The sequence below is a fragment of the Rhineura floridana genome, chromosome 11 (genome assembly GCF_030035675.1).
Source record: "Rhineura floridana isolate rRhiFlo1 chromosome 11, rRhiFlo1.hap2, whole genome shotgun sequence".
Taxonomy (NCBI): Eukaryota; Metazoa; Chordata; class Lepidosauria; order Squamata; family Rhineuridae; genus Rhineura; species Rhineura floridana.
Genome location: NC_084490.1, coordinates 9,781,407 through 9,794,680, shown reverse-complemented (window position 1 = coordinate 9,794,680; position 13,274 = coordinate 9,781,407). Strand labels below are relative to the sequence as shown.

At 39.7% G+C, this 13,274-nt stretch overlaps 1 protein-coding gene across 1 annotated transcript; it reads left to right on the top strand.

The window, feature by feature from the left end:
• The first annotated feature begins 3,349 nt into the window (after window positions 1-3,349).
• LOC133366988 (vomeronasal type-2 receptor 26-like) lies at window positions 3,350-11,872 on the top strand. Its single transcript, XM_061590551.1, has 5 exons — window positions 3,350-3,475; window positions 5,080-5,925; window positions 6,606-6,833; window positions 10,058-10,184; window positions 10,971-11,872. The coding sequence occupies exons 1-5, from the start codon at window positions 3,350-3,352 to the stop codon at window positions 11,870-11,872; spliced, it is 2,229 nt and encodes a 742-aa protein (XP_061446535.1).
• The last annotated feature ends 1,402 nt before the right edge of the window (window positions 11,873-13,274 follow it).

Genomic DNA, 13,274 nt, shown 5'->3' with positions numbered 1-13,274 from the left:
GGAAACCAGTTGCCGGAAGCCTCAGGAGGGGAGAGTGTTCTTGCACTCAGGTCCTGCTTGCGGGCTTCCCCCAGGCACCTGGTTAGCCACTGTGAAAACAGGATGCTGGACTAGATGGGCCACTGGCCTGATCCAGCAGGCTCTTCTTATGTTCTTATGTTCTTATTTTTATTCACATACAGTGGTTCTAAAGCAGTAATAGATCAAAAACACTGATCAAAATATTATGTGAAAGAGTGGAAGGTATGGGATTTTGCAGACTGCAATGTAGGAATGAGTGTCTCAACCCAGGACTTCTTGCAGCTAGTTTCCAGTTCCTTACTTCCTGTGAAAACTTTGCCCTGCCTTGTCTTGCAATCTGAGATTGAGCCCATCTTTGGACACATCACCTGCCTTAGTTCCATTTTCCCTAATTAATTGACTAAAACCTCCAGCTCATCCATAGCCCTGCCCCTAGCTTTTGTGTGGAGATCTAACTTTCTGTAGTGACAGAGCCTTTTTGAAGGCTTCCACACCACCCAGAACCCTGCATGGTCAGAATACTAGGCCATGAGGAGGATACAGATTCTTGATCTTCGCTCACACAGCTGAATGCACGAAGGCTCCATCAGACATGCTCTTTGCTCAAAGATTAGATGGATGTGGCTAATTTCTCCTCTCAAGTGTTTGCCAACACGGGTGCAAGAATGTTGTTTAGATTGTTTTTAACTGTTTTAATTATATGTTTTAAAATTGTTGTAACCCATCGTGGTACCTCTGGGTGAAGGGCGGGTAATAAATTCTAATTCTAACAGCAACAACAATAACAACGATAATAACAACATATGTCCAAATGGAGCTCGTGACTCCTAAATCTGGCCCACTTGGCATCTTTTTGTTTGCATTAGACTTGGTCCATACTGTGGCCTGTCATAAAACTAGGTTGCCAGCTAATGCATGAAAATAAACCCCAAATGGTTTATTTTACACTGATAATCAAAACTTACCCTCCCCCAAATGGCACAACTCTAAAATCATCATGGATTAATTGAACAGTATAATCATACACATGTCTACCCAGAAGTAAGTCCCATTGAGTTCAATGGGCTTACTTGCAGGTAAATGAGAATAGAATTGGAGCGTAAGCATGCTGAACTTTGGCTGGATCATACCCATATTAACTTCACAGCTTTGCTACACCTGATGCCTTACTGGACACAATACCTTGGGGACTATGATTGCTCACCCTGTATAATTATCTAAGGTCACAATTATTCAGTCTCCTTACTGTCACAGTACAGTTCGCAGTGCTAATATAAAATAGCCCTGAAGTAGTCACAAAAGGGATGAGGTATACACAGTGCTGTGTCACCCTTTGAGTGGGGCATTAACCCCTTTTTTATGATGAGGGCAGCAGGCTCCAAAGCCATTAAGATGAGGATGTGGTAAACAGATTGATGCTAGATGATAATGAATGGATAGGAATGAGGGATTCTTTGTCTAGGAAAGATCATTTTGCCTCCTGGATGAGAGGGTACTTCTTGTCTTTGAGACTCTTGGTGTTACTGCTACTGCCTCAAACTGATTGTAAGATGAATTCTGTTATGTGTACCATGAATGAACCCCTACAGGTGCAATATCAATATTATCAGCCAGGGGACCTCATCATTGGTGGGATCACCTCTCAGATCTTTTCCTTTTCTGAAGGTGCAGACTTCAACACACACCCCATACCAAAATATGACACCGCACCTTTGTAAGGAAATCATATACTGTTTTCTACACCATATAGTTAGCTATTAAATAATCTATCTCTAATCCTGGAGGCTATATACAGTAACTGTTTTACCCTCCAAGGAAAGATTCTTTGAACATATTGTAGAAACAATGGTTTATATAGAAAATATACCACTTACATTTATCCATGGGAGAGAATGGTGTCCACACTTGTTGGAGAAAATGCACTTGTAGTTTGCTTGTTAGTTTTGTTTCAACAATTTCTCTCATTATCAGTACCTCCAGGATTTAAAAGTACCATGCAATTTCATCTTCAGTTCTCTGCTCTATGACCTTGCCCGATCTTATCTCTATCTTTTTTTATATGTGCTATCAGACAGGATCTGAGCACTCACTAGGGTAAGGGAAATTCACATGCTTTGCATGCAAACGGTTCCAGGTTCAATGTCTGACATCTCCAGGTAGGTCTGGGAAAGACTGTTTCAAAAATCCTGGAGAGACACTGCTAGTCAATTTTATTAATACTTTGCTAGATGGACCAATTGTCTGACTTGGTATAAGGACTTCTTAAGGTGCAGTAATTAGATTTTTAGACTTGTACTGGGGAGAACTTCTTGGTAGCATTGGTACAAGGCTGCAAGATGTCTTGGTGGCTACTGGGTTAGATGGCTTCTAAAATCAAAAATATTGATTTACTATGGTAATTAAATTGAGCAGAATCCATGTACAAATCAGCTCCACAAGGTGTACTGGGGATAATCTGCCAAGAAGGCCATCACCTCTGTGTCTTTATTGTAACAGAGCAGACACATCTGCATGTTTGGTAGTAAGAATGCTAGGCTATATGTAACTAGTTCTGATCCAACTAGGCTATCCTAAAGAAACATGGCACAATTGGGACAACTAGAGCTTATAAGGGACAGATGAATCTGTCAGTATTATTATCTCTTAATTTCTCATTATTCCAACCACAAATTAAGTTCATCACATTTCTGCATCGTGATATTTTTTTAAAAAACAACTGCCTGAAAATTCATACACACTTTTGTGTCCATTTCTTCTAATGTACACGTTTTGTAAGCCATTTTCATTATTATTTGTACATTATTTTCACCAATACAAGCATTTTGGTGCACACTTTCCCTTAATATATTTTCCTATATATACATTTTTGGCTGGAGAACTGCTCCACAACATTTGGAGAAGTGACAATTTTGAAGAATAGGCACATTTTGGTTTCTGTGTTCATTCAGGCAGTGTAATTTAGGTTGAATCACATTAAAATGTGAACCAAACGAATTTTCCCCATCTGTACTCAAAATGCACATATAATACATAACATGTATTCACACCTTTAATATAAAGGCCACACATCTGTTCTGTTGTGGCTGCTCTAAGAGAAGAAAGATGTTGGCATTATATGTTACAGGCAAATAATACCTCAAAATGCCATAACCACATTTTCCCTTATGATCCCCAAACATAATTAATATGAATTGCTGTGACATTTGATATGATATACAGTACAGGAGACTCTGAAGAAGACTTTCCTGCAGAAGCAGGACAAAGTGAAAAGGAGTTCATGATGTAGACCATCACTTCTTACACATTATGTATCTTTTACCTTAGTGTGATGGTGAAAAAATACCAGCATGTCCTGTCATTGGCATTTGCTGTGAAAGAGATAAATGAGAACCACAAGATCTTACCCAACATCACCTTGGGGTTCCATGTCTATGACAGTCACTTTGATGCACAGGTAACGTATCAGAACACTTTAAATCTTCTCTTTAATCAGAAGAGGACTGTTCTTAACTACAATTGTGACATGCAAATGAATCTGGTCGCTGTCATTGGGGGCCTTGATTCGGAAACGTCCCTCCACATAGCCACTATCTTAGACCTCTACAAGATACCACAGGTATTTCAACTTTTTTTCTATTTACCAGAAGCAATAAGTACATTATGGTCTCTATCCTTGGAAAAGTATTGTCCTTATTTTATCCCTAGTTTGTGTGAGGGGGAGTTTGCACATGGGGGAGTTTGGGAAAGGGGCATAGCTCAGTGGTAGAACATTTGTTTACAAGTAGAAGGTCTCCATTTCTATCTCTGGTATCTCCAAGTGGGACTTGGAATGCCCCCTGCCTGAAACCCTGGGCCACTTCCAGTCACTGTAGACAACACTGAACTAGATGGACCAGTGGTCTAACTCAGTATAAGGTAGCTTCCCATGTTCCTATGGAGATGCCTTCCAACATGTTAATGTGAGTTAATGTGATTAGTAGCATCCATTTCCCCACCAGATGTTTAAATATTTGAAACCTAAATGTAAGTTATCTAAGGGATAGCAGATTAATGATGATGGCAGGGGTATACATCTCCAGACTAGTGTAGATTCATGTATATATGTATATATGGTTATAGTGCCCACTGCCTTTCCATCCCTCAGTAACTTCTGTCATTTGATAGTAAGTTTTGCCAGATCCATTGTGGGATACAGCATTCTGTAAGCTGGAATGGGCAGAGTTCAACCTTATGAGTAGAGATGGGGAAGAAATCCAAGAGGTGAACTTACTAAATTTGCACTTTCCTAACAATATGTTAACTAAAGTTCAGCCGTCCTTTGAAATTTGCATTTCTTCAAATTTTGCAATGCAGTTCTCTAGCCAAGTAGAGTGTACAAAACTGCATATGCAGTGATAGTGAAAATGTGTAGCCATTTTAGTGCAAATTCCTCCTAACGTACATATTTCTGTATATAACTTTGCCTAATATTAACATTTTTGCAAACAATTCCCTCTAGTATATTGCATTTTTGTATGTTGTTTTACCCAATATATGCATTTTCATGCACACTTTCCCTAATACGTGCTTTTGGTACACATTTTGGTAGGGGAATTGCATTCCAAAATTCTGAGAAGTATTAATTTTAAAGGATAGTTGTATTTCAGGAAGTGTGAATTAAGGGGTGAGCTGAACCAAATTTCCCTCCAAATCATACCCCGCAACATCTCCTAGTCACTGCTTCACATTCTTCCCATGATAAAACATGAGGTTTGCTCTTCCTAAATTTATCGGTCTGGATTTTACTTTTATCGGTATTTCAGAATGCAGTGCAATATGATATTGTGATGAGTGTGTTGAAGGTGAAAAAACCAAAAGATCCAGATTCACTGCAGACGTGAAACTCACTGGGTTTTCTTCAGCAAACTTCTGCTCTCAGTCTGTTCTTGGTCACTGGATGCTTGTAAAGTGAAAATGGGGAGAAAGCCCACTAATATACCCTTGGACAGAATCAATATTATAATTAAGCAAAAGTGAATTACATATTTTCCACAGGAAAACATTTTTTTTCTTGATTAGGTTACCTACTGCATATATGCTCCAGCAGTGAATGATGTAACTCATCATTTCCCCCTATATCGCATGGTCCCCAATGAAGAACATCAGTACACTGGAATTGTCAAGGTGCTTCTTCATTTTCAGTGGAAGTGGGTTGGGATCATGGCCATGGATGATGATAAAGGAGAAAAGTTTGTCCAGATGATGAAACACATGTTTGCTCAGAATGGTATCTGTACAGGCTTCACTGAAAGAATGCCAATCCAGAGCAACATTTTAGGTGTTCTTAACTTCCACGACATGTTTATAAATATGACAACATTGCTAAGCAAGACAAGTGTCAATGTATGCATCGTAAGCGCTGACACTCATATGATACTAGATTTACAGGTGGTCCTGAACCTGGGTGTTGAGAACATGTTGCCTATTAACAAGGTGTGGATAATGACAGCTCACTGGGATTTTTCAGTCCACCCATTCCTTAAAAAACTGGACATTCAGGTCTTCCATGGCACCTTATCCTTTGAGGTTCACTCCAATGAGGTGCAGGGGTTCCAGAATTTCCTTCGGAGACATGACTCTGATAGTGATGGCTTTATCAGGATCTTCTGGGAACAAGCATTCAGCTGCTTATTTCCAGGTGCTGATATCGGTGAGGAGACCAGTGAAAGTTGCAATGGAAAGGAGAAGTTAGAGAGCCTTCCTGGACCTTTCTTTGAAATGAGTATGACAAGTCAAAGCTACAGCATCTATAATACTGTCTATGTTGTGGCACACGCTTTGCATGCTCTTTATTCATCCAGAAAGAGACATGGAACAATGGTGGGTGGAGATCATCTGGAGGCTTCTAAGTCACAACATTTCAAGGTAATCTCCTACACTGAAAATATATAATCATTGGGGAAGGGTGAGGAGTCAGTATGCTTGCCCCTGCTGTCCTTTCTGTGTTTACTTCCCTATTTGTTTCATACCTACAGTGGGATAAACTTGGGCTGACTTGCCCAGTAAAATTCCACATGAGTACATTGGAATAGCCTTGCATGATTAGATCAAAGTTCCATCTTGTTCAGTATCTGACTCTCACACTAGCCTAAACAGATGCCTATAAGAAGCCCACAAGCAGGACATAGCTCCACAAAATCTGTGTTCTGAACACTAACAACTGCAGGATGAAGAATGAAATGGAGATTTGTTTAGTCTGATCCAGCAGAACTATTGTGGTGTTCTTCCTCCATTCCCAATCATGGCTAAAGCACTCTGATTAGTATTCACGTGTCCTGAGGTTGGTGGTGACTCGCTAGGGAGTCCCTGATCTGACTTGAGATGCTGTGTTAATAGCACAGTTTGACTTAGAAATGTGAGAACCTTCCCCAAATCACCTTGGTTTGCAGCATAATTTGTGATACATGCAGAACCGGTTCGTACCTGTAACTGATGTTGCCTCTTAAGGGTGAAGTGAAGGAAATAACTAATGCCTTCAGAAGCCACATACTGTTGTCTCTTTCCACCCCTTTTGTAAAATCTAATTTAAACTTCTTTCATTCCAGCTTTATCCTTTTTTGAGGAGTGTCTCATTTAACAACAGTGCTGGAGACAAGGTCTCTTTTGATGAGAAGGGTGGATTGTTAGCTGGATTTGATATTATCAATTGGGTAACTTTCTCAAACCAGTCCTTCCTAAAAGTGAACGTAGGGAGAATGGACCCTCAGTCGCCGCTGGGCAAACAGTTCTTCATTAATAAAGGAACCATTTCATGGCACAGCCAATTTAAACAGGTAGGACCAGGATTGTGCTCCTAGGACACACAATTAAATGGGTGGTCCTTGTCAGGACCCTTCCTGTCAGGATCCCACCTCAGGCACCACCTGCTAGGATCCCACCTGTGGTCTCCACCTGTCACAGTCCCACTTCAGGGTCCTGGTCTTTAAACAGTTCTCTCACTGGCTCTAGCAAAGATCTCTCAAGATCCCATGGCTAGGCAGCACCACCAGACCTTCCTGTAAAACAATATTGCCTTGAGACTGTGCCTTAGTCTCCTCCTGGCTTATTGCTACTTTGTGTCTTGGTGCACTTGCAGGCCACAACCTCCCTGTATCTTTGTGCCTATAAAGAATACAGCCCTGGGTTGATCTGGATACTTGATGATGTTACACTATCTCTTCACTGCTGCCACCATTGATACTGTTTCCCCACCTTGGTATATGTCCACCCTTCTGGTCTGTGTAAACCCAGCCAAGGATCAGGCGTTAGGTAAACCAAGGAATATTTATTTATATACACAGGAATAACAAGATTACTTAAAGGTATAGTTAACAAGCGTATGGTTTCATCAGATGCATTTCTCTTTGTTTCTAGTCATCAACAACCTGCCTCACTACCAGCCTAATCCAATCCAACCCACAAAACCAACTCCAATCTCCCTCAGAACTCCCACCAACAGAACTCCCTCCACAACTGACATCCTCTCATTTATACCTTCAGACACTCAAACACTCAGCCAATCATAATACAACATTCTCCAGCATTCCAGCCCATGTACTCCCCCCTCTCACTCAGTCTACTAACCATATATACTCTAATAAACCCGCACTTACCATATTTACAGTATTATAAATACAGGGTCATCACAGTCCTCCCAGCCTAATTAATGCTAGTCTGCAGCATTAAGTATTATATTTATGGTTGTATGTTAAGAATGGACATAATCCCTCCCTACCTGATTTGGAATGGACTTGGTCTTTCTGGCCCTATTCAGATGATCCCCTAGTTGCCCAGTGTCTCCTGATGCTGTCCCCCTGTTTCACCATACACATTTCCTGAAACCAACATTGCAATGGATGGTTAAGGAGGAAAGCTGGCATGAGGGATGGGTAGGGGCATCCAAAGGGCAGCCCATCTTTGCATATTCACAGTTTTCTGGGCAACAAAATGAAGAACTTCCATTGTGTAAATACCATATTCAGTTGAATTGGGAGAGAACGTTTGATTTTGACATTTTTATTTTATTTTAGTGGGGAAGACACAGCTTATTGCAGTATTCCCATTTAAGTTAGGGATCAGGAGTGAAGTCATAAAAACAACTGCCGCCCTGGGCCCCTACTGGGAGGAAAGGCGGGATATAGATCAAACGATAAATAAATAAAATAAAATAAACTGTATTCATTGAAATTGAGCAGCAAACTAACATATGTCCCAGCCAGGTTCAAGTGTTGTACAGTATGCTAGTTTCTTCTCACACTCGCATACCCCTCTCTGTCCTCAATCCAAGCAACCATGAGGTACTATCAGAGTTCAAGGAGACATTCCATCCAGGTAAAAACACTTAAGGAAGGTGGAAATTGTAATTTGTGGTGTGGCCTGGGAATAGTGGAGGTAGCCGAGGAGGAGATATGGTATGGGGAGAGTCTTGAGGCCCTGATAGAAATGCCTGGAGGGCTGCATTCAGCACAAGTCTGAGGTTCCACCCTTCCTGCCCTAGACAAAGGAAAGAGATGGAGGGTGGCAGCCAGAGGACACAAACTTCATTGGGAATTAATTCTGCATAGGTACAATCATGACAGGTGATGTTTCTTGTGTGTGTGTATATATATATATATATATATACACACACACAAAATACCCAACAAAAATAAAGGCCTTTATGCAGGTGGCACCATTTGACATTTGGAACATGATGGAGCTCAGCAACCTTCAGCAGTTCTTGAATATTCACCCACTTTGAATTTAAAACCAAAAGTAGCACTTTAATGGGTGGGAGTAATTTCAAATGTTTTCAAATGTTCATTTTTTAATAAAGAACAAGACATTCCTGACCATTCTCTCTGTTGTTGCATGAGTATCATTTTTGTTATTCGAGTTTCTCTTCCCAAAAGTGATCCCAGCCCATCAAGGATTAAACAGTACACAAGCTGACATTACAACACTACAAAGCTCAGATGACTGAAGACAAAAAAAGCACACCTTAGAATTGTAGAATAGTAGAGTTGGAAGGGGCCTATAAGGCCATCGAGTCCAACCCCCTGTTCAATGCAGGAAAGAATTAGGGGTAAATGAGGGAAAACACAGCCTATTCGGAGTACAGGTGAGTGAGAATTCACCTGAATTCAGATTTAGCACTGTTTTTCCCTGCATGGTCTGCATATTCTCCATCTTTGCAGAGTGATCCCATTTGCTCTGAACTTCAATGGCTTTCCCTAGATACTGGATATTTCCCCTTCAAATATTCCCTCAAATATATTGTTCTTGTGTTGATTTTACTCACAGCACCACACAGCAGTACAACTCTCTCTCTCTCCCCCCCCTCTACTCGAATAATCCAAGGTCCAAGTGGGGAGGAAGCAAGCCAAGCCTATAATAGTTTATAATAGCAGAGGAGGAGGAGGCAAAGCTACTTTCCTTTCAAAATATTGATAATTCATTTCACAATATTGATCATTTATTGATCATGTGTTGGTTTTTTACTGTTGAACTATGATTCATTTTAACTGTATGTTTAAATGGTTTTAATATTGCAAATAGTCTGATTTTTAAGGTAGTTTTGTACATTTGTAACTATATGTATCTATCTTATCTGGAAGCCATCTTGAGTCCCAGTTTTGGAAAAAGGGCGGGATAATAATAATAATAATAATAATAATAATAATAATAATAATAATAATAATAATAATAATAATAATAATAATAATAATAATAATTCAAAATGGACGGAATGCTTTCAAAGCAGCACCAATCAATGGATCTCATCCCTAATTCAAAGTAAGGGCAAAGATTCCTGAATGACTGAAACCATGAACCCTATTCTGTAGCAATTCATCCGTCACTATCCCTACCAGAAAAGATAGAATACCAAAATGAAGCCGACCCCTCCCCCTTCAAATCAGGTCTTGTATTACCAGTGTGAAAAATCTTCTCTTAGGTGTAAGATGATCTTTGTTGACTTCAATAAGTTCTTGATGACAAGAGATTGTAACAAAGTTGTATCTTCCTTTTTCATGACTAGGCTGTGCCTCTTGCCTTGTGTAATGACCCCTGCTACCCAGGCTCCAGCAGAAAAAGGAAGGAAGGGGAGCCATTTTGTTGCTATGATTGTGCTCCATGTCCAGAAGGGAAGATTTCAAATGAGAGAGGTAGGGAACATCATACTGTAAAGCATACTAAGAGCAATTCTGTATACTGTCATCAGAGATAATATACAGTTGTTTTACTAAGGAAGATATGTCCGAGGAAATTTCCCAGTATTGAGTATTAGCTGAGGGAAAGAAGAAAGCACTTTACTTATACGAGATTTAAAATTATGCTAAAGAACACATGAAATTCATGCATGACTGAATTCCTTTTACATCCCTGTTTTTCAAGAGAGAACCTACAAAATTACAAATAAGCATACATAAACAGTTATGTGAAACAAATTTTTGCCATTTGCAACTTACATTTGCACTCATGCTAGCCACAGTGAAACAAAAGCCACAGAACTGTAAAGTCCTATGTTGATGTGCAAGAATGTGGATCATTAATATTTCCAGTATAGTCATGTGCAAGCATGTGAGATGTATACCAAATGTTAAAAATGCTGTATCTCAGACCTATCACAGTACTGTCCATCTCTGAGAGACTACAGTGTTTTTATTTGTTATAAAGATAAGGATGATTACACATGATATTCCTATATGATTCTACTCCATCCATATCCCTGAATGTGTTTCTTTGAAGGAAGAACCTACAAATTACACACAAGCACACATGAACAATACTAACCACATTGCTAACCACAGTAGAACAAAAGCATAGTTGAACAATATGGTGATATGCAAGAACATGCATAATCTTTAAAGAATGAAGTAACTCTCAGTGGACTGCAGTAATGTAGACTGTATATCTCAGAGACTGAAATAATTTTATTTTATTTTAAAAAGATATGAATGATTGCTTCCACTGTCCAGAAGATGGGTATGCCAACAAGGAGAGAAACCAGTGCCTTCTGAAGGGTCAAAACTTCCTGTCTTATGATGAACCTTTGGGAATCAGTATGACTGTTTTGGCTCTGGCTCTTTCTGCAGCAACAGCTTTAGTTCTTGGAATCTTCATCAAGCACCGGAACACTCCCATTGTCAAAGCCAACAACCGGAACCTCAGCTATGCTCTGCTCATCTCCCTCCTGCTCTGCTTCCTCTGCTCCTTGCTATTCATTGGCCGGCCCCAGTTTCTGACTTGTCATTTGCGACAAACTGCTTTTGGTATCATCTTCTCAGTGGCTGTTTCTTCGGTCTTGGCAAAAACCCTCACTGTGGTTCTGGCTTTCATAGCCACTAAGCCAGGGTCCAAGATGAGGAAATGGGTGGGGAAAAGGGTTTCAAACTCTGTAATCTTCTGTTGTTCTTTTATCCAAGCAAGCATTTGCATGGTCTGGTTATGTACAGACCCTCCATTCCCAGATTTGGACATGCACTCTCTGCCTGAAGAAATCGTAGTGGAATGCAATGAAGGATCAGCCAATATGCTCTACTATGTTCTTGGTTACATGGGATTTTTGGCTCTTGTCAGCTTCATTGTGGCTTTCTTTGCTCGGAAATTGCCAGACACATTTAATGAAGCCAAATTTATCACTTTCAGCATGTTGGTGTTTTGCAGTGTGTGGATGTCTTTTGTACCAACTTATCTGAGCACCAAAGGGAAATACATGGTGGCTGTGGAGATCTTCTCCATCTTGGCCTCCAGTGCTGGGATACTGGGTTGCATATTCTTCCCTAAATGTTATATAATTGTCCTGAGGCCTGAACTGAACAGTAAAAATCAGCTAAAAAAGAGAAATAAATGAAAATCTAACAGTAGAAACCATTATATTCACAAGTAAACACAACCAATTTTAATAAGCATTACTCCCATTTAAGATCAAATATTACAATTTTCTCCAATGATATTCTGGAGAGATGATGTCTACCTTGAATCAGAAGGGGCATATTTAGGGATACATCTCCACTACCAACACACTCCTTTAAATGAAAAACAAAGTAGTTTCTTAATGTCTTGTTGAATTGTTCAGTAAACACTTAATGATTGGTTAACTGCTTATTTTCCAATTTTAAAGGAGGGTTCTTCTCTACACAGGGCTGCCATTATAACAAATTTAAAGTGGATCTATTTTAGACCTGTATCATAAATAACACCCCCACATTCACATTCAGTGAAATTAAATTTCATAAATATCAATTTATTAAAGAAATCATTTTAGTAGAATGTTGCATCTAGCAAATCATAACACTAATCAAACTTGAACACATTTTTTGTGAATCCCTTCCAGGAAGCAACATAATGCCAGTGGGTATAGTCCTAAGTCCCTGGTCCCACCGTATACATGGGAGTGGAGTCCTCTGGGACATCACACATTTGAAGGGTCATAACATATATAACGAAGAGAATTCTTTTCAAATTATATATTTATTTACAGTATATTTCAGTACATTATCTCAACAGTGTACAGAAGGAATAAAACTATAAAACACTTAAAAATCAACACAAAAGTAAAGTCAGAAAATGATAAAACTAGTAACATAAAATAGTAATTCTAAGATTAACCTTTGTGAGCTTGTTTTGATGTTCATTGGGAGGGGATTTGGAGGGTTGTTGGTGGGTGAGAGGGAGAGAGAGATCTTGGAATGGGAGTTGATATGGGAGCTCAGTAGTGGGGTAGTGATTGGCTCTAGACAAGCATATCCTTGCCAGGAGATCCTTGGACTAGGTCTCATGGAATCTAAAGCTTCTATAATGCCAAACCACATCATGTTCCAGGGGATTCAAATCTTCTCCAACTTCTTGTCTTTCCCTGTGTACAGGATATGGTTTCTCTCCAGGCCCATTGCCATAACGTTCATGAGGAGGCAACTTAAGCTATGTCCAGGAGGGCCCTACTCCCTAATTAACTATGACATAATTGAACTAGAAAATTCAGGTCCTTGGAAACAGAAACACTGCCTGCATTATTACTCACTATTTTATACGCTAACATTTATTTTATTCAGATAAAAATGTTCTAAAGCTGTAACAGATCAAAGGTACAGAACAAATGTGTGAAAGGGTAGTAACTAAGGATTTTTACAACCCGGAAGATATCAATCAGAATCTCAACTGACAGTCTTCATCCTGCACCTCATCTACCTTCAATTTCTCCAAGCCCCTAAAAGCAAACAACTGACCCCCAGTTTCACAGTGAATCAATTGTC